Genomic DNA, 21,385 nt, shown 5'->3' on the forward strand with positions numbered 1-21,385 from the left:
GCATGTAATAGGCAAAGACACTGAGGAACTGGGTTTATTTTGTTTTGAGACGGTTAAAGGGAGATATGAACTGCTGTCTTGAACTACCTAATGGATACATACACAGAAGATGAAAGTAGATTATTTGTGGACATGCACATTAATAGCACAAGAGGTAATGAGTGTACATTGCAATATATAGTAAGAAATGTGAGGGGGTGTTGGTGGTTTGTTTTTTTATAGTTGAAACAATTGCATGTCAGAACAGGTTGCCAGGAGACATTCTCAAAATTCTTTTCTGAAAGATATTAAGGACTCAGCTGGGCAGGAATCAGAGTAACCTGCTCTAAGTTGTTCCTGCATTGTGCAGACAGAGGTCCCCAAGGTCCTTCAAACCTAAGTTGTTCTGTGAATCTGGGATTAGTTCTAAAATTGGCATTCCACTGGCTATTTGACTATTGGTCTGTAACTCCATTAAAGGTCAGAGCAAAGAAAATGGTTCTGCCTATCACAGAAATCATTGGTTAGAGCATTCAGTCAAAACCTAAACTGAGTGTAGGTGTCTCTCTAATGTGACTGCCTTAATCACTAAGCAAGGGAGTCATACAATTAAGTGTTGCAGTCAAATGAACAAGTTTCAACATAATGACTGAGACCACCCTTTCCCCAGTAGCATTTCTGGTCTCTTTAGACTGTAAAGGTACTGACGTGGAGACGTAAAAGTCAAACCCAAATAAGCCTTATCTCTTGAATGAGCATCCTTAATATGAACCATGAAAAAAATAGAAGAAATAAATTTTTTTGTTTTCCTATCATACCTCTTGTTTTTATAGAAGTACCTTGATCTAGGAGAGGTTTGAAGCACACATTGATGTGCTCTCAGGCACCTAAGAATTGCGTAGGGATGGCATAAAGAAGTTTTGCTGGAAACTTCTGGCAATTTTTTTGCATTAACTTTTTTTGGATAAACTTTAGTAGTTTACTGTCTAGGAGGCAAGCCTCTATGAAATTCAGACTAAGAGATCTGGCCATCTGGTCATTCTCTGTAGTGCATGGAGAAGCATACGTTGACTTTGATTGTTTGCTTGTTTAATCTTGCCTCAGGGTCAGCCCTGAGTAATTTAAAGTCTAATTGGACAAAGAAAAATTCAAAGATGGTAGCAAAATTAATCTTAAAAAAGCAAGTAGACTAAATATTTTATGTCAGATTTTTTTAGATGAAAGGCAAGCAGGAATGAGTGCAGGAGTGGACCCTGGAGATGTGAATTGAAGGCTACCATGTTTTTAAGTGTTTTCTAAACAGGAATACTGGTGGTATTTATTTATAAGGAAAATTTCAAAATGTGGACTACAGGAGAAACCTAATGCCACTCTTCTATTTTTTTTTTCACTAGTAAAGGGGTCTGTTCTTTCTTTCTGGTTGCTGCAGGTTAAGTGCAAAAAGGGATGTTGGTATTCGTGCTCTAAATATTACAGTGCCTCAGCGGTTGGTGCCCTGCCTGCAGGAATGGAAATTTAAACCAAAGCTTAGCTTGGAGCTACTGCATACCTGGGGTGGTGGGAATACATCACTTGTCATTCCCAGTGGTACTATTTGAGGCATTATTTTCCCCTCCTGGATTTATCTCCATACTCTTTGGCAGTATCTTAAGATAATAGGTGTATAAACCTTGGATTTTAAGGATAGCAAAAACTTGTCATCCTTTAGATCCATTTCTTAAACAATTTGGCAGAAAGTACCTCTTTTGCTGTGTTTTGTCACTTACATGGTAAATGTCGAAAATGAAATTATTATTAGGGTGGGCAAAAAAGTGTCTTACTACTACAAAATTAGTGAGACAGTATTGGTGGATGAGAGGGAGTAGTGAAATGGGATTTAGCTGAGAATGGCACATATTGGGTCAGGAGGAAGACAATAACAATTTGATGGCTCTGATTTTTTTTGTAGCTATGTTTTAAGAGAATTGAAAGGATGCCCAGAATAGTAGTAGTGAATCAATACTGAAAATTATTCTTATTGTAAATGTAAAGAGCAAGTGAAGAAGGAGCACTGCTGTGAAGCCAGATGATTTTTTTTGGTGGATTTGATTTTTAACACTGTTTGGTTTAGGAAGGGGACTCTATCATGAGATGAAGGCATTTAACTTGCATTATGGCACTAAATTTTCAAGACAGGAAAATTTTCAAGACAGAAAAAGACACTAAATTTTCAAGACAGGAGTGAGATGGTGCAATAGGAAATTTTAGCAAAAGGGGTAAGAAACATAAATAGCTCTTTGTTTTTCAAATTTTTGTAATCTTTTCATGTCCTAGTACAAATGTAAGAGTCTATGCACACTTGTTTGTGTATCAACAGAAGATATGTACCAGAAATGTATATGCTTAGTGCAGATTAATACTGTTTTCCTCTATGTTCTGTGTTTTGGCAAATATCCATCCATCTTAGGATATTTGCTAATTTCAAAACTGACATGTGTTTCACAATATTCATGTGTTTGTCCAATTTATCTCCAAGTAATTGAGGCAGATAGTCAGTAGCAGATATTTACAGTTTACATTACATAGAACTAAACAAAGCTGCTCTATGTATATGCTTATATTATAAACTACAAAGACATGTTTATATTTGCAGTGCATAATTCTAAAGTACAGTAGTCTTACTTACAGTGTCACTACAGTGAAAAATTTCCCAGCTTTTCCACAATTACAAAAATACTTCTTCTGTTTGTTTCTTCTGTTTTGAGATGCCTCTGCCTGAGGTGGACATAGAGATGTTTAGTTCAGACTAAAGTCTGCCACCTTACAGTTTTGGAAAAAGAAAAAAAACCAGGTGAGGCATCATTGTTAGTCAAAGAAATAAGAGCAGTTGCGTCTTTAGAGAGTTGGAAAGCTTTTTTTATTTTAATTTTTTGATCTAGAGTATGAGAATGAAGAGATCCAGACATTTCATCCCTCAACATAAAACCATTGGTATTATGTATGTGTTCTATTTAGAAATGTCCTCTGCTATTGGAGGTATTTTGAAAAGAGAAACAACACTCAGTAATACTGACTGAACTGCCAGTGCTAAAACTGCTCTAGGATATGCCACTAAGACTGCATCTACAGCTGGCAGATGGTAAACTAAAACTGAATGCTTGTGAGATTTTTCTTAAGTCTTTAATAAGCTTTCTTTTAAATCAAGGAAGGTCAAGTTTCATTCCCTTGTTTTGTCACTGAAATTAAGGAACCTGTTTCAAGGGCGAGATAAGATGACCCATTCATACCTTACAAAAGAATTAGTAAAAATTCTTATACTCATTTTTTATTAAATGTGTTTTGCAAAAACTAAAGGATAAATAAACTAGTTTCTTCTCCTTCAAAACTGACTTAAATCAATGGAAATCTCTACACTAATTTCTACACCATGCTTCAGCTGTGATGTTGGTGTTTAGAAAAGCCTGCTACAGGAATTTGTAGAATCATCATTAATTTGCTCATATGTTAATAATCACCTTGAAAGGTCCTGTCTGTCCTGAGAGAACTGCCTTAACCAGTCCCAATCAGTATGTACATATTTAAAGGAAATGATTGTACTTCCTGGAGATCAGAAGCTGAACGTTGATGCAGAGATGTACTGTAGCCAGAAGTGTGGGAGATGGCAGAAAGCTTCCTTTCCACTCCTCTGTCCCCCAGTTAGAGTACTTCTATTGTCACCCTTTGACTGGAGTGTTCCTGTATGTTTTGGGGTGGGTGTGACTGAACGAATATGGGCTTGATTCTTTTTGTTTCTAGCTGAAGCTACAGAACCTGTTCTCTGGACTTTCTTCCCTTAATTAAGCAGTATCCATACAGCTCCCTGTTGCTTTATTGGCTCACATTAGCAGCTGATTTGAAAAGGGATTATAGTTGCTGAAAGCAATTGACAATCATAGAAAGAAGTGTTAAGAAAACCAGAAAACCCCAAAAACATTGGCCAACACTTACGGCTGAACTGGAAGTATTTGTAGTAAATGTATTTTAAATGTCTTTGAGGATTAAAAAAAAAAAGAAAAAAAAAAGCCTAACAGCGTAGTGAGAATGTATTTACAGCAAACATTTCTTGGCCTGGTTCCTCAGCTGTCATAGTTATGACTGTGCAGTTATTGCTGCTGTGGGAACAGGCTGTGAGAGTGTTTTCTTTGCTCTGCTTCCAGTAGTCTCATCTCTTGTGCACATTACACAGGTATGCAAATGTCTCCTCTCCTTTGCATAAAACAAAACAAATGCAGAACATGCAACTGTTTTGCTGGGTTTGTTGACAAGACAGGAAGAAATGGCAGAGAGTTCATGGTGTCTCAAAATGGCTGTGCTGGGCTTAGACTTTTTTTCTTTTTTTTTTACTCAAGGTTTTAAAGGGAAGTGTTCTGAGGTTTAAGATTTCTCTGCAGCAAAGTTCAGAACTTTGTGCCTAAATGGCATCCAGCATCATTCTTGGAAAGAGGTAGTGATTTAAGCATGATTTGAAGTATTTGCTAAACAGGAATACTGGTGGTAAAGGAGTGAGGGAAAGAAGGCACTGCTTGTTTTCTTTCCTAAATGAAACTTCCATTATTTACGTAAACTTTTTCAAAAAAATAGGAGACACCTAATGCTACTCTTCTACTTTCTTTGTTCTCCTCCGCTAGTAAGAGGGTTTGTTCTTTGTCTCTAGCTGTTGTAGGTTAGATGCAGAAAGGGACATGAGCTGTGCTGTACTGTGCTTAAGAGGCTGGTGTCCAGCCTGCAGGAATGGAAAGTTAAACCAAAGCTTAGCCTGGAGCCTCTGCATACCTGGAGAATACATCACTTGTCATTCTCTGTGGTTGTGAGGGGTTACTTTACCCTCCTGAAGGTACCCTCAGACTCTTTGGCAGTGCCTTAGAAGAATAGGTGATGTATCTTGGAGTGCTGAAGTTTAGAGCTTGGTGTGGAATAAGTGGAAATTACTGGTGTAAGTCAGTGGGAGTAGGTTTACCAAGTGGAATTAAGTGGTACTGAAGATGTTGAATGAGAGGGCTATAAGGAAAAGCCTGTGGGCTGTCTCACTTTCTGTATCTGTCCTGGATTTCAGCACCTAAATGTAACCTTATTGGACAGCTGTGTAGGGTGAAGATTTAAAGCCAAAACTGAGCATCTTCTGTTAAGCGCCAAGATCCTTCTTTCAGTTGAACTCCACAGGCTTATCCTCTGTTCATAATAAGAGCCTTGGAAGCCTGAACATGAGAGATGCAAGTTTGGTTACATTACCAGTTTAGCATTTAGGGCTGTATTACCTGCTCACTCACCCACGAGAGTGCTCTGCAATCACATACAGCAGTCATAACCCTCTGCTCTACAGCTAGAGATGCAAGATTCCTGAGGGCAGGACTAGACGCAGGAAGGGGGAGCACGACCAGATCTGTGCAGGAAATTCAGTTAACCTGAAGCTTTAGCTTTCCAGGTGAATACCTCAGCTGGCCTTGTATAGGATCATGGTAGTTTCTGTGGCCTTTGCATTCTTGCTTACATAGTTTTATTCAGGTAAATGCCACCTGCTTGGGAAATTAAATCTGACGTCTTCCCATTCATAGATACATTCTCTCATATGTCTAACTGTGGTATTAAGCAGTTGCTATTATAACAGCAGAACCACAGGCTTTGAGATTTTGGTTTTGGTTTGATTCTTTTCTTTTTTAATGGTCACGTGTGCTCAGCTTTGTGTTGGGTTCAGTGTTTCCAGTGGCAGGTGCATTTAGAGAGTGCCTGCTAGATTGGGCTTGTAAGACTTGCTTCTTTGCCACAAATGTGTGTGTAATTAATGGATCCCAAACGGGCTTCAGGTTGAAATTTTATGCTCAATGGAGATTTTTTATTTCCGTTCCTAAACAGTCAAGATCTTTGGTGGAATGTGTAGGTGGAGCTCAACAGAGCTGCTTTTTGAGCATGGTTTTTTTTCCCCATTTTTCAGCCTTTCTTTTTCATCTTTTTGATCGAAACAAAAGTGGAACCTTGCTACCTCTGAATATTGATTGAACTTTGACACACTGTTTAGCATTACACATTAATTTTACTTACTAAACAACTATGAATGTAACTGTATAAACAGCTTTAAAAAATTAATATTGAACTAATATATGTTAAACTGATTGCACAGAGTTGTTTCTTTTCTTTTCAATAATCCAGCTTGCATTCTGTCTGTTGGAAGCTGACAGATTGATCCTTCACTCAAACCATCCTCCCATATCTCTTTTGCTCCCAGAAAATAACTGCAGATATCCAAGAATAGCAGCAGGTTTTGTACTAGTATTCTTTGTAGAAAGTGATTATTTCTCACATCCCAAGTGATTGACACAAACATAAAGTAATTGTGCTTAAGGTACCAGAGATTAGTGTCATGTGGCTTTTTTTTCCCCTCCTCCTCCCTAACAATGAAGAAGCTGCTTTTTTGTACTATTTATGAAGCTGTAGAAGATGTTTCACTTCTTAGTGTGTTTTGCTCTTTCAGTAGTATCTTTTAAAAGAAAAATTATGTTCTCCTAGAAGAATGCTGCCTTTGGAATACAGTTCCTACTATGCAACTAAAGTGGACATTTAAAATTCTTTTTCTGCTAGATTTTTTATTCTGTATAAAAAACATTAAATAAGAACTAAACTAAAGAAAAAGCTAGGAAGTGAATAAAAATGTGAAGATTCTCCATTGCTTGATGGTAATCACTGGATGTCCCTGAAACTCACAGTATCAGCACCTTCAGCAAATTATTTTAATTAGGTTTAGAATACAAGGAACACATTTATTGTTGTAGATTCGTAACTGAGGACACTGCTGAATGCAGAAGCATGGTTCTGTGGGCACAGCAATTATTTTGGCAATCTATAATTGGTTCTTTCACAGATTATCTGTTGTCTGATTGATAGTAAATGCTCTTACTACTCTAGGGATATGACATTCAGCGCATCTTTAAATTGTGGCTGTGCTATGTGTGTGACTGCAAAATGTGTATTGTTTTAAAATTTGCTTTCATTTTTACATCTCATCTGTGTCTTTAATGTCCTTTCTGTGTTCTATTATTTATGAGGACAATGTATATGCAATTTTTCTTGCTCCTTTCTGATGTAAAGGCAGTTTTTTTGACAGAGAACATGCACCAACTTGCAATCGCAGTCCCATGGTCATGAATCTGCTCTGTTCACTCTCACATGTACCCTTCCTTACATTCTTTTCTCACACTCTCTGATATTCTTCAATCTTCCTGAAGAGTTGAAAGGTTCTATATTTTGTGCAGCCTTATTTAACTCTTGTTGGAAGTATTGATTGTTTTGCTTTGAGATAATTAAAGCAGACTCTCCAACACTGGTTTTATTTGCAAGGGCTGAATTTTTTGAATTCTGTGACTGAGGAAGATATATTTAAGTACAGAAATTTTGGAGGACAAATTTTAATCCATATTTGTGAAAAACAGGTTGTTTACAAAAAGAAAACCAGCATTTTATTATTTAAAATTCATGTTTCATCTCAAGGCTAGTTACTTTAAACTCTCACCAGACAGAAAATTATGTTCTTTATTGAGATTTACTGTCTTTTGGCCTCTGTTCAGCCGTCTACATCTAATTGATTCTATTTGAGTTTTTATGTTGCACTGTTTATGGTGATATTGGAGGGTTTTCTTCAGCAGAGTTTTAAGTGACTTGAATAACACCTATGATGTTGCTTTCTTCGGTAATCCTTTTTTAGGTGGCTTTAGACTGGCCTCTGCAGAAGTTCCCTTTTCTGTACAAAAAAGCATTATACATTGTAGTTGAGAAACAGAATTTTCTGACATTTTTAATCCAATGATTTTTAGTTTAAATGCTGATTTAAGATCATTGTTTCAGTGGTGGTCATGAAGTGGTACCTATAATACCTATAATTCCTATAATACAATATGAAGTTGGTACCTCAGCAAGGAATTTATAAATTTTTTTTCTTGTACCAGAAAATTAACTGAAGCTTAAGGAAGTTCAATAACTTACGAAGCAGTTTAGAAACATTCATTTCCATTGCATTACTTAAGCATTCAGTCTTAAATTATATATCAGCTTTTAACATAATTACAGAATTATAGGCTGAAATACATATGGGGAGTGGTCTTATTAAGCTTCTCCCTTTTGGTATTTGTTGCCAACACTTGAAATATTTCCTTCTATTGTTATGGTAGAGGAAATCTGGTTCAGACAGCTTATATAAATTTTATGAGCTTAAGTTGACTCCTGGTAATACTGCCTTTAAAATGTGGTGTTGGCTTTGGATTTGATAACTGGACAATGATTTTACCTTTGTGTATGAGTAAGGAGAACTCAGAATTTGTAGTTTAGGTGATGTGTTTAACGTAGCTGTATCAACGTGGTGATTAGTTTAATTAGAAGATGTGACACTAGCCCAGTTTCTTCTGATTTGTTTACCTTTATGTTACCTAACTTTTGTAGATACAAAAATGCTGCTAGCGAGGATTTTCTTGTTATTTTCTAAGCCCGTGAGAGACTTTTCTGTCTCACAGAAGAGGTAGCAGAGTATGTAAACAACCAAGCCACCTGCAACCTTGCAAAGTCTTGTTTATGGTATAGTAGAAAAATATTTTAACAATGGATGTTTTAGGATTTTAGCCAGTCACCCCCAAGGGGTGGCTGATCCTTTGTCCAATTAGACTATGAAGAAAAAAGTCTATGAAGAGTTTGTAAAATAATTAAATAAATCAATCTTGCTGCACAATTGCTGCCTGCTGGGTCTTCTCTCCTCCTCCTCCCTATGGCTGCAGGACACAGTGATATACCGTAGGAACCAGAGGCCTGCGGTAATAACTTTTGTGCTTAGTTTTACTGCAGAAAGACATAGGAATAGGCACTTGCTTATTCCATATTTCTTTTCCTGATGTCATTATTCAGAAGCTGAACTGCAGGCAGTTCTGTATTGTAGAACCTGGAAAAAAAAAAAGATGGTGTATTTCTGAAGAAAAGTTTCTGCAAATTATGTATTGCATAATTTGTGGTTCAAGGATAGAGAGAGCAGCAGAGCAATGATCGCTTTCAAGACTGCATTGTAGAAGTTTGCTTTCCAGACTGTCATCCTTTAGGGAAAAAATCCCTGGGAAATGGGAATCCCAGCTCACAAAAGCTCTTTGTAGTAACAGCTTGAACCTGGAAGAAGAGCCTTTTATACATGGTAGTGCTGATAGTCTTCATCAGAATTATTCCTTTTCAGTCATCCCCAGAGATCATCTCCAGGCTCTTGTGGACATTCCAGACTGCCCCACAGCTGGGTTCCATCTGCTAGTCAAGCTGACACGATGTTGACTGGGCTTCCTGAAGAAGCTTGGTGTTGAGTACCTTCCCTCCATCTCCTGGAACACCCCACAGAGAATAACCTCTTTATTGCTGCTTTCTGGAAAGTGTTTAGTTTTGTTGGTTGTACAAATGAAGGTCACAGAAACTTCAGGTTACTGTGTTTGCCTTCAATTCTTAACATTATTAAAAGCCGTCAGGGAGGAAGAGGAGGAGGCCAGTTTCTGTTTTGGTTGTTAAATTGAACAGGACTCTGGCATTCTTCCTAGGCACTTATTTCTAAAAGTTACTCTTAAACTATATGGAGAAAGACTAGGAGAATTTCCTTTTCCTTGTGGATGTCTTTGTAGCAAACTCTTCTTATGCTTCACCTCAATTTCTCTCTGAATTTGGCAGAACAGACTGCTCAGAGATACCTTAGAGGGAATTTGAAGTGTTACAGTGCATCTGTTTTTCATGGTGTTACATTGCAAGGCTTTGAGATTGGTTAAGCATCAGAGGACAAGTTAAAGGGGCAGTTGTGTTTATTCAGAAAGTGTTGAGTTGTTTTAAGCACTGTGGCATATCATATTATCATATTAAATAGGAGAAAGTTTCTATAGGGGCTAAAAGTCTTTCGGTTTATGCCTGGGGAATGTCTTCTTTCTTTATCAAATACTTCTAAAAATGCATTAAAAATTTTGATTAAAATGCCATGTTTCATTGTATTATTCCTAAGTTATCTGTTTTCGTACACTGTGAAACTACTTAGTTTCTGTAAACTACTTAATGTCTGTGTGTGTCTAAGCAGCATCTTGTAAGTAATTTTTCAATGAAGTATTATTTCAGTACATGTTTTATGTTAAAATACATGGTTTTTATTTTAAATGCATGTTTTATCTTAACACATAACTACATGTGAACAGGTATATAAATCTTCATTTAAGAATGTAATTTCTCACCTTTACTTTGTTCAGCAGCTTGCCTGGATTAAATCATTAATATACACACAAAGTACTTAGGAGAGGAGGATGAATCTGGCAGGAATAGACTTCTTCCTGCAGTGTAGCTCTTGCTGTTTTTCTGATCCTGGTGTTCAGAGTTTGGCTGGCTGCTGCCAAGTCTGCACCTGCATAATGCTTGATTGTAACTCTGCATGTATTCCTCTTAATAAGAACAAGTAAATAATATCTTCTGTTATTTACCAAACAACCAAACATGAGGATTACTTCAAAGTCATAAGTAGCAATCCCTCCTCTGTTCTAATGCTCTATCATTTCTGCCTCATGCACAGAGGATGCTCAGGCTTCATTCCTCAGCAGAAATGTCATCTGTATCTATGTGTTCTACCTTGGGTTTAACTTGCTATTTAGAACCCTTACTCAAAATGCATATCTGGTATTTTGATTATGGATTGTCACATAAGCAGAATGATTGATTAAAGTAATTTACATAGAAGCATTCCTGGTGTTTCTGAGCAAGGGAAAATACACAGAAGCACATGGCACTTAATTATATTGCTTAACAATAAATGCCAAGTTAAGCCTTTTTTAAAAAGGATGAATACTGTGCTTAAGGAAAATGCAATTACATTTCTATGCTTTGAAATGTTTTACACACTGTATACATTAGAGGGGCAAAGACATTAACACCTCTGTACATGCAAAGGTGCTGACAGATTTCAGATGCTACAAGGCAGGCTTTTGTAGCTGCTGTCTGCCTATTGCTTGCAAAGGGAACTCTCTGAGCTCATTTTCTTGTGTGAAACTGCATTTGCATACAGACACACTTCTTGGAACTCATTGAGAACATGAGGACAGTGGTCCTGATTTGGTAAATTGTTGCATATAAACAGGATTTGCATTCAAATTAGTGTGTTACATCACAGCCTGATTATATGTTCCATTTTATTAATGTTGAATGAATGGCAGTAGTAGATTTCAAAAAGCCACTCCTGATTTTATGTTCCAGTTCTAAATTTAATTAAAAATGTCTTTCCCCTCTTTCTTTCTACTGTGTTGAAATTTAGTAACAGACCTGGAATTTCTTCTCCCATTAAATAAAGTGTACACTTCTATAACAAATTATCCAAATTACATTCAATAATGTGTTTAATAAAGGATTTTCATACTGCTGTACTCCTGTGGGATGGTAATGGAGGAGGAACTGAACGTCATCCAATCCTTGCAGAATAGAATCAAATAAGAGGACAGTGAGAAATGGGGTTACATGCAGCATTCCCCAGCCCAAGTCTGAGCAAACCTATATAGTAGTCTAGACACTACTGCTCACTACTCAGCAAATACGCTAGCTCAGTTCTTTCCAGAAATTATGGCTGTATCATTTTGGTGCAGCTCTCCCTTCTTGCCCTGAATTACAAATGAAAAAGAGGAAAATGAAATTGTGAAGATAACTACTTGACTACATTCAAAATTAAAAACAAGGTTGGTTTTAATTAGGAGTGGTTTTCCAATATGGTTTGCCACCTGACTTTCTTTTCACCAGTTCAGCAGCACAGCAGTGGCATGACTCAAGAGAGGTTTGTGGAGGGTAGTTCCTTTATATATTCAGTACTTTGACAGACCTTGGCATCTTTGCTGTGGCTTTTTCTGAACTTGTGGGACAAAAGCCTGTCTTCCTCCTATTCTACACAGTGGCAAGATGTCCTCTCCACTGCTGCTGGGATGGTGTAGCTTCTCCATTTTTCTGTGCTCATATTTGTACGTATTATAACAGAGCACACTTAATTTGATAGACAGCTCATTTCTTTTTCTTTTCAATCTGTGAATTTGAAGAAAATTTGTGAAATAAGATGTTTACAGTACCCTAAATTAAATAAAGCGTTATAATTTAATTACACTATGTGTTAACAGAGTATTTTTCCTGTTGCCTAGCAATGAGATTTACCATGAGATTCGCCATGTGCTTAAGATTCCTTTATTAGCTTCATTTTTTAAAGGTTTACAACTTTATTAAAAAATCATTAAAAATCATTATTTATAGGACAATCCAGAAAGTGCATGTTGGATGTTATGGGATCACTTACTCAGGAAACTTGAGGCAGAAAGCTCTGGTGCCCTCCGATTTCTGTACCTTTTTTTCCCTGCTACTATATGGGGTAAACAGTAACTTCTTGAGCAAAAATTTGTGTATCCCCACAAATCTGAATGTCTAGGAAAGGCTTTGAGCCACTGGCATTTGCAGTCGCCTGCAGCAGTGTTGCACAACTGTTATGCTTGGTATGTTGGACGATCACATGGAACTTGATGAAGGAGACTAGTGCTTGAAGAGGTTGGAGGAGCAAAACATCTGGTAAGGCTGAAAAGAAAAGCTCTAGGTCAAGCCCAGAAAGTCACTTTGGTTCACAGGAGGAGCTAGCTTATAGTTAGGGCTGGCAAGTATATGGAAAATCAGACAGTTTTTAGCTTGAGGAGAAAATATTTTTCATTCCAGTTACCAGTAAGGGTGGGATTTGGGTTGTTTTGTACTACTCCATAAGGCAGTGGTGTACCTAGAAGGACTTGAATTCGAGCTCCTGGAGAAAATGGCTGAAAATCACTAAATATCCAAGGGTTTTTTCCAATAATATATCCAAGAACCAAGAGTTTTTGGCAGACAAAGTAATTAGAAACTGGATCAGAATGGTAGTAGTGCTGTGCCACTCATTGATGTGTTTCCAGACTGCATCTTGCTGCAAGGCAGAAAGCAAAAAAACAGTTTATTCATTCTATTCTGTAGAAGCATTTAAGGAAAGAGAATATGATTACTGGAATTGTATTATATATAATTGTATTATATATTATATATCATATATATATATGATATATATATATATATATATGAACTTAATAAAAGATGCCAGAATCAGCCTTCATGAAGACTTGGGAGAGGGGAGGTATTTTGAATTAATCCATTAATCCTTTCTGAAAACTAAAACTGCCTATGCCTACCTAGCATTTCAGAATGGTTGTGATTATTATGAAAGATGTGGGTTTTGCATATTGAGATTTATACATGTTACTTATGGAAGATCTCTGTGTTCAGTTGCAAATCTTCAAGGAATGTGGCTTTATTAATGCTGTAAACTACTACATCTATATAATTTCAATCTGTCACCTTTATTATGGTTGATTTTTAATTAAGAAACATAGAAATTTGAAGTTCACGCCTTCATGTGAGCAAAGTAGTTTTTACTGGACAAGGAGGCATTCATCAGCACTGGCATTTATCTGGTGAATAACTAAGCAAGATTAGTTAAGAAAACCAAACTAAAAACCAGACTTTCTTTCAGATAAAATGGCTTTCCTACCCATAATTGTTTCAGTATGTATATTTTTGCACAGATATGTAGTTTTTCTTCGGGGTTATATAGTCTCAATATGATTATGAATGCTAATTGGTTTTAGAAATCTGCTAGATTTTTGTCATTTTTGTTGACAAAATATAGATATTATAGATGATATAGCTCAATATCAAATGTGAAAAAGTGCAGTGTTTTCTGTGGTTAACATAAGTGGCATTTCTTGTGTAGCTAGACTGTCTTAGGCACCTTTTAGTGGACCTGCAGCCTTTGTATAGAAAATGAGAAAAGGGAGGTGTGTTTGTGAGTCCCTAATTTAGACATGTAAAGTTAGAATTTTCAGCTAGCTTTTACCACCCCTGTTCTCTCATAAGTGCTCTGAAGTCTTCCTTCTTCGTTAGCCTGCCTTGGAAAGAGAAAAATTCCATTTCTCACTGGAGTGCATAGTGGATTAGTGATCTGGATTTCACATGTGCTTCCCTAGAAGGTCATCATCCATAGAAGAACTGAATGAAAATGAATGAGTGTTCCCCTGACAGGGTCTAGTATGACAGTAACTAGGGGACTGGCAAAGTGTTGATTATTTTTTGCTGTTAAAATGACACTTGAGGAAATGTGTAAAATACAATGCTTTAGCTTGGCATTTTCCTGTTTTAAAGTGGCTCATACAGTTGTATCTTGTATATGTTGTATCAATCAGAAACATACCATATAATTCCAGTATATTTGTTGGGAAATGTTTAGATAAGGTATAGGTAGGCTGTCCATTATATAGAGTAGGCCTAGGATCATTTCTGTTCTCATTAAGAGAACATTTATCTCTGTGCACCATGCTCTAGGGAGAGTTTTTTGGCTTTCCTTGAAATCTATCCTAGTAAAAAAGTGTAAGTAATCACAGTGTTCTCATGTTGGAGTCTAATATCTTTAATGGTTGCTCTCATCTGATGTCTAGCAAAAGTTTAATATTTTTTTATTTTGTGCTGTTAAGAATGTTGTAAGTCTGTATAATTATACCTGGTGATTTTAATTTAACAAATCTAGGGTGTTTTGATTCTTTATTTTTCTTTTCTCCCAACACCTCTTTTTCGTAGAGAAAAATCCAGGACTGATAGCTCTAACTTCATAACAACAAAATGGGAAAAAAAGCCTAAATTTGTATGTAGCAAATAAGCTCATAAATAAACTATGTAGTTTCACAAGTGGTAAGAAGGAAGCAAAAGTAGTCTTAAATTAATAGAAACAACTCCTGAGTGATATTTGCTGCACAAACCTCTGATTTTTAGCCTGAGTTTTACCTAATATTTGCTTCTAAGCCATGATTAAGCAGCTGCAAAGTAAAAGTCTTAAGTTATTTCTATTTTTGGGGGGGAAATAATTAAATAAGAATTATGCCAGTTAAGTTAATGATAAAGTTGCACTCTTAGTTTGCAATAATCAGCAAAGATTGTGTCTCAGGAAAATAATGTCTTGATCCCATGCTGAAAGTGTGACTGAGAGGGCATCTCAGTATCATTCTTTTAGGTGTCCTTGGTTCACTTGTTTGCATTATAAGAAACAAGGATCCCACTAAAACATGAAGGGCCTTAAATAGAAACACTTAAATCTCCACATACATTTATATTGTTGTCTTCTAGGTTGACTGGGGTCAACTGGACTATTTAGTGATTGACATGCCACCTGGGACTGGAGATGTACAGCTGTCAGTGTCACAGAATATTCCAATTGCAGGTATGTGTATTGCTTGACTTTCAGAGATTTGAAGTTAATTAAGTTTGGTAGCTTTGGAAAAATCTTGTTTTAAAACACCAGTCCAAAATTATTTTAATTTTTTCCAGCATGCTAAGAAATTGCTTTATCAGTTATATGGTGCTGGAAACATTATCAGTGATTTTTAATATGTTAGCATTACAGTTGTGTTTTTCTTTAAGTTTGGAAAAGATTGAGAAGTCAATTGTAACTCTTGAAGGAAATACAGTCTTGCCAAAAACTGCTAAGTTTAGTAGTAGAAAATAATTCTCTTGTCTGAACATAGTAAAGCTAATACAATAAAATAGTTTGATTTCATTGCTTTTTAGCTAGACAGTGAAAATGCTGTTAATTCACAACATTTATTTAGATAAAGTATTTGGCACTATCATATGCTAATGCATTCTTTTTCCTTTTGTGTTATCAATTTTACTTTTTGTAGTGGATTTAGCCTTTGATGAAACAATCTTGCCATATGCAGGCTGCCCTCTAATCTCATTGGTTTCAGCAAGACTTAGAAATTCTGCTTCTGAAAGAATTCACAAGCATCTCACGAGGTCTAAAAGGCTGTGATGATTTATTACCTGTCTGACACGCTTCAACAGAAGCAATTGTCAATAACCAATATAAACAATATTAGGAACTCAATGGTGAAAGAGCAAAAGCAATCCTTACAGTCCCAGGACCAATTTAATAATTGCTATGGCTCTTCACCAGGAGGGGAGTCCATGGGATCTCCATTCTTGGTAGTTGTCCACATCGTATTAGACAAATCCCTACCTGGCCTTACCTAATGTTGCCAGCAGAAGACTAACAGTTTTGTGAGTCCAAGTTATGAAGGAGTCAGTAGGACTGCTTGCTCCAGTTTTAATGGGATCAGACAGGTATGTTGATACAAACCTGAAATGGTAGCATTTTGTGTTGCACTCGCTCTTTTCTGAGTGCAGACTGGTTCATGTGCATAGGCCCTGGTTCCCTCCAGCACTCCTTTGTCTCTGCGCTTCAGTGGCAGTCACACACTGAAGTGAATCTACTAAATATTAAATTGGTAGAACTGTTTCACTTACATGCAGAACTCTTACCAGACTGTCTGTAAGTTTAGTTAAAAAAGAACTGTGTATCTCTAAGACTTCATATGATAGGATTAAAGAGTTACCTTAAGATATCGGTAGGAGATGGGCCCCTCTATGAGAAGACAACAACTAATGGATTTTGGGATACATCCTACTTTCATAGCAGAAACATTAGCAGGACAGTGATGTCTATAGATTTGAAAGGAGCCCTTTAACAAAATCAGGCATTTTCTTTAATATAGTCATGTCTCAGCTTCAATCATGAACATGATAACCACAGTTATATCTAAATATATATATTTAGATATATATATTTAGTACACAAATTTTTTGACAAATTAATGTCAAGTCTGTGTGAAGATCTCATAATCTTCAATGATATCAAGTTCAGAAAAACTTAAAGCTTTTGACATATAAAACTTAAATGTTCAGAAACATGCTAACTCAGCCATAACATTATTGCCCTGAAATTATTAATAATCATGGGAGGTTCTTTCTGCTGCCTGTGATTGTGTTGAGTGATGGAAGAGAGCAAACCAACAGAGTTGTAATGAAAAATAAAATGATTTTTTCCCAGAAGTAAAAGAGGAGGCTTCTAGTGCCTCACCTTATCAATGACCTGGAGCATGTGATAAAAAGCAAACTATTCATACTCATTTTCTTAGATACAGTGCTTAGTAGGTTGCATGTGTCTGTAGCAAAGCAGGAGGGCCTTTTACTCCCAGGGTTTTAAGCAATGACATGAAACATGACCGTGGCACAGAAGTTTTTTGTAAGGTTGGATAATTGAATCATGTACATCAGGGCAGTAAAATTATGCAATTAAAGACCTGTGGCTTTATTAGGGGCTTTTTTAAATACAATGGGTATTGATAATTTCTGTTTACTACAACGCACCTAAATGTCCTGGTTTAACATAAGAAAGGTCCTTAGACTCTTGATTTTCAAGGGGTTGTTGTGCCCTTTCCCCACAGAATGCTGCACTGCTTTCAGTAGTGTGAGTGGTTATGGTGGTGCACTGTGTCCTCTGGGACAGAGGTGATGGAAATTACTTTAATCCTGTATTTCTTCTAAATTTTGCTGATGTCTGATTTTTATTTGAATTCTGAAATGGCTTCACATTGTTCCTACAGTTGTTCAGTTCAGCTTAGTTTTTCATCAATCCTAGCTTCATAAAATTAGGAGTGGTAGCATCACTTTACATTTGTCTTTCCCATTAGTTGGTTTTGTTGATCATGCTGAAGTTGACTCTTGCAGTTTAAAAAAATAATGTATTCTGCTTTTGATGAAGACAAACACAGCAGACAAGGAGTGATAAGATATGTAATTCCCTGTGTTCGTACTGGCTTAATGAATTTGTGATTTAGGAAGAATTTTCTCTCCTGTTTATTGTGGCTATTTTTCACCCTCATTGTAAGGATGTATTTTTGTGTATTACAGCTTGAACTGTGCATGCTTCTTTTACTTGCTTTCTGTCTTTTTTCTCGAAGAGTCCATAGCATTATTTAGCATGCTTTTATTTTCTTCAACTTGGTTCCTTTCAAGGGTGTGGAAGACAGTGTTACAGGTCTTGATGTTCTTTGAAGCATTCTACAGAATTCTGTTGCTTTGGGGACTCCATCTTCATTTGCAATTTGTATTTTCTAAGCCCTTCGTTGTCTTTTACTTTGTTACAGAAAGTGGTGTGCCACTCTGTTCCCTCTCCAGCTTTCTTTCTTTATCCTTTGAAGATGCCTTGAACAGTCATGGTATTAGTAGAATAATTTCTCTTTTTTTCCTCAGAGACAACATATATATCTTAGTTAGTAAATTTAGAAGTGCAATATCTAATTTGCATGAACGTTGTTCTTTGATTTGCGTGCATGCATATGTGAGATACAGTATTTGCATTATGGTTCCTTCATTATTAATTTGTGGCTTCCTCAGGATAAGCAGTGTAGAATATTTTTATTTTGCCTCTAAACAAATTTACAAAACCCGCACACATTATTGCCAGCCACTTACAGAATTTTCTGTGAGTGGGAGAAGGAGCACTGGTATAAAGATGTTTTGTTTGTGGCGGGTTTGCCCACATGGGGCATAAAAAACTGTAGCTTTGCAGCATCTGAGCATAAGAGAGACATTGATAGGATATATGAAATGGTATTGGGTTTTAATTTTACGAGACTGGGTTTTTTTCCTGCATCACAGGTCCCATAGCTTTCTTGAGTTAAAAGAAGACTAGAAAAATACCTAATAGGTGTAAAAGCAACACAAGATGTGTCTTACAGTTCCAGTAGTCATTAAAGAGAATATCAGCCTCACGCAATCTTGGCTGGAGCAGCAGTTTTCTGTGGGTACTTTTCCTTCTTTAAAAGAAGGTGGAAAAGGAAACTACTGTGACTTTTGGTTTTATTTTTATTAGTCTTAGTCACCTTACAGGGAGACACATCTTATTTAGCATATTATTCTTTAATCATCTGTAACTTTGCTTATGCTGCAGTCGTTCTTCAACAAACTGGTAGATGAGGAATGTTCTAATAGCTTGAAAATGTGATACATATTTCTGCATAAACACCGCTGCTTTCTTCAGATGCAAGTTTGCTTTCCAAATAGAAATCCAGGGTCAGTCTGGAGAAAATGGCTTTGTTCATGTCCATTGTTAGTTAATTTGTGTTGAGTTCTACTTCCTTACTTCTGCTTTATTCTTCTGTTCCATCTTTTGCATGAGCAAAACTTCTGAAGTGGATTCTTTATCATGTATTGAACACGCGTGCTTGGAAAAGTTAGAAACATCCTTAACCATTTTGCAGCTTTTAAAACATTTTAAAAACAGGGGGTTTCAGATGATGTTATGTGTGAACTAATGATATTACGAAAAATAAGGCTTATGATTCCTTTGTATTACCTAGTTGCTAAATTGAGAAATCTGTGTGTATTTGTTTGATCATTTATCTAAAAGAGACATAAGTGTAATAAATACTATTGGAGATGGATAATTAGCCTCCCTAAAGACTGGGAAAGAACTTTATTATTCTCTCCCTTCAGAGTGCAAGGGCTGCGTGGGAAGCAGCAAGAGCCTCTCTGTTCAAGAGGCAGTCTCAGAGCCCTGCACAAATGTTTCTGCCTTGTGGACAAGCTGCATTGTGGGGGCTGACCATTAAATTAGGCTGTCTGCTGCCTCCTCATTAACGTTAAAGTGAAGTCAGTGTTAGTGAAGTGTGACAGCTTGACAGCTCTAGAGACTGATGCTGTCTCAGCTGGCAGAGCCAGTTCCAGGTTAATACTGGAATTGCTTCATTTGCTAAAGTGTGTCATATCACCCTTTTCTTTGGATATTAAGGTGCCATAGCAGTGAAAACCATTAGAAGTGTACATCTGCCCAGTGGGAAGCTGACTGGGACTAACAAATAATTTCACATCTTACTGAGCAATCTTTTAATAATTACAGTAATGAGTATTGAACTGAACTGTGTTTGTAGAGGAGACCTAAATGTAGAAGGCTTCAGATTTTATTTCAGTGTTGTTTTCCCACCTTCTGAAGTAACTTTTTTCCCCATACAAAGCACATATTATTAAAATCTTTATAATAATAAGCTCTAAAAAGGTTGTTAATAGGAATCAGAAAGACAATTAGTCAAGATAAGCAAAGTGAAAGCAATGTGAATACTATTTTTTTTCTCTCAAGTTCTATAAAAGCAGAAGCATTGCTGTTGCTAGTCATACAGGAAATTACTTTCGTCACCTCTCAGATTTAAAATCAACATAACACAGAGTTCCTACAGTATTTGTATTGCCTTATCCTATAAATGGTATAATTTTTCTGAATGTTTGCATCTTTCAGCAATATCTATGTCTTAATTATCTCCTGAATACTTTTTTCAGGTAAGGCTGAAATATTTATTAAAGGAATTTTTGTTAGTTCAAATATGAATTTTCAAAGAATTGTAATTAAAAGGATTTCTTTTGATAGCAGTGTTTTGATAGATAGTTTTAAATAAAACAAAAAACTTATTTTTGTCTCTGCTGGTTAAACATTAAAAGTCTTATTTCTATTCAGTGTACATTGAACAGGAAAAAATGAAGGGATGCCACCAACTTGAAGACATTTGGAAGTTTTAAATTCTTTGTCTCACCAAACTTTGACTCGCCAAACTTCCAAACCAAATTATTTACTCATATTTATGTCAATGTCACACAGATCAGGGTGTAGCCTCGTGCACAGCTACATTATAGCAGTGTGTGGTACTGAAGAAAACCAGATCTTGGCTCAATTTATAGTAATATACAGGAACAGGGAGTTCCAGGTAGTGAGTAGACTGTCTCTTCAGAAATGAACATTAAAAACGGTAAATGGAGAATTTCAAATCAGCATTAAAAAAAATACTGTTGATGTTTTATAAAACTATGCATGATTTAGCATGAAGAAGAATTGTGACTTTATAAGGGTGACTTTCTAAGTTATCTGAAATTGAAAGCTGAATAGGTATGGTGCTGTTGTCTTTTCTTTCCTGAAGAGAAATGATGAAAAAAAGCCCAGTGCTACATTACAAATTGTGTATAGCATACAGTTTAAGAAGCATATCTGTGTTCTGTCATTGCTCTTTGTATAAGTGTTTGTTTGCCCCTTGTTGCACATCTCTGGTGCAAACCACAGTTGCAAGGCATCTGACCTTTCCTTTTAGTTTAATGGTAATATACAATGTTTTTCTCAATTTCTGAGCTTGCTTGTTTCTTCTGTGGTGAAGGTACATAATTATTTTCTGCAGTAAAGTTTTGAAGCTGTTTTATGGGTGCTATTTGGGTAATAGTAAATTTTACTTGATATAATTTTGAATGGTGAATATTTTTAATATCAGATTTTGATGTAGGTTTACTCTTCATTTTGTGCTGTATTTTGATGTTTTAAATAGGTGCAGGAAAGGAAAGGCATTTGGGTTTAGGATAGATTGAAAAACAGAAAAAAACCCTTAGTCACACCAGTGGGGATTTTAAAACAGTTCTTTATATTCATCCAAATATGATTTGCATGCTG

General features: G+C 36.3%; 1 protein-coding gene across 6 annotated transcripts in view; it reads left to right on the top strand.

Annotated features, from left to right (window-relative positions):
• Positions 1 to 21,385, top strand: part of NUBPL (NUBP iron-sulfur cluster assembly factor, mitochondrial) — an 84,768-nt gene that overhangs the window by 37,664 nt on the left and 25,719 nt on the right. For all 6 annotated transcript variants that reach the window (XM_069017772.1, XM_069017773.1, XM_069017778.1 and 3 more), the window contains one exon: positions 15,187 to 15,280. In XM_069017772.1, coding sequence (XP_068873873.1) covers positions 15,187 to 15,280 — 94 coding nt within the window. The remainder of the gene's footprint in view (positions 1 to 15,186; positions 15,281 to 21,385) is intronic.

The sequence above is a fragment of the Aphelocoma coerulescens genome, chromosome 5 (assembly GCF_041296385.1).
Source record: "Aphelocoma coerulescens isolate FSJ_1873_10779 chromosome 5, UR_Acoe_1.0, whole genome shotgun sequence".
Classification (NCBI taxonomy): domain Eukaryota; kingdom Metazoa; phylum Chordata; class Aves; order Passeriformes; family Corvidae; genus Aphelocoma; species Aphelocoma coerulescens.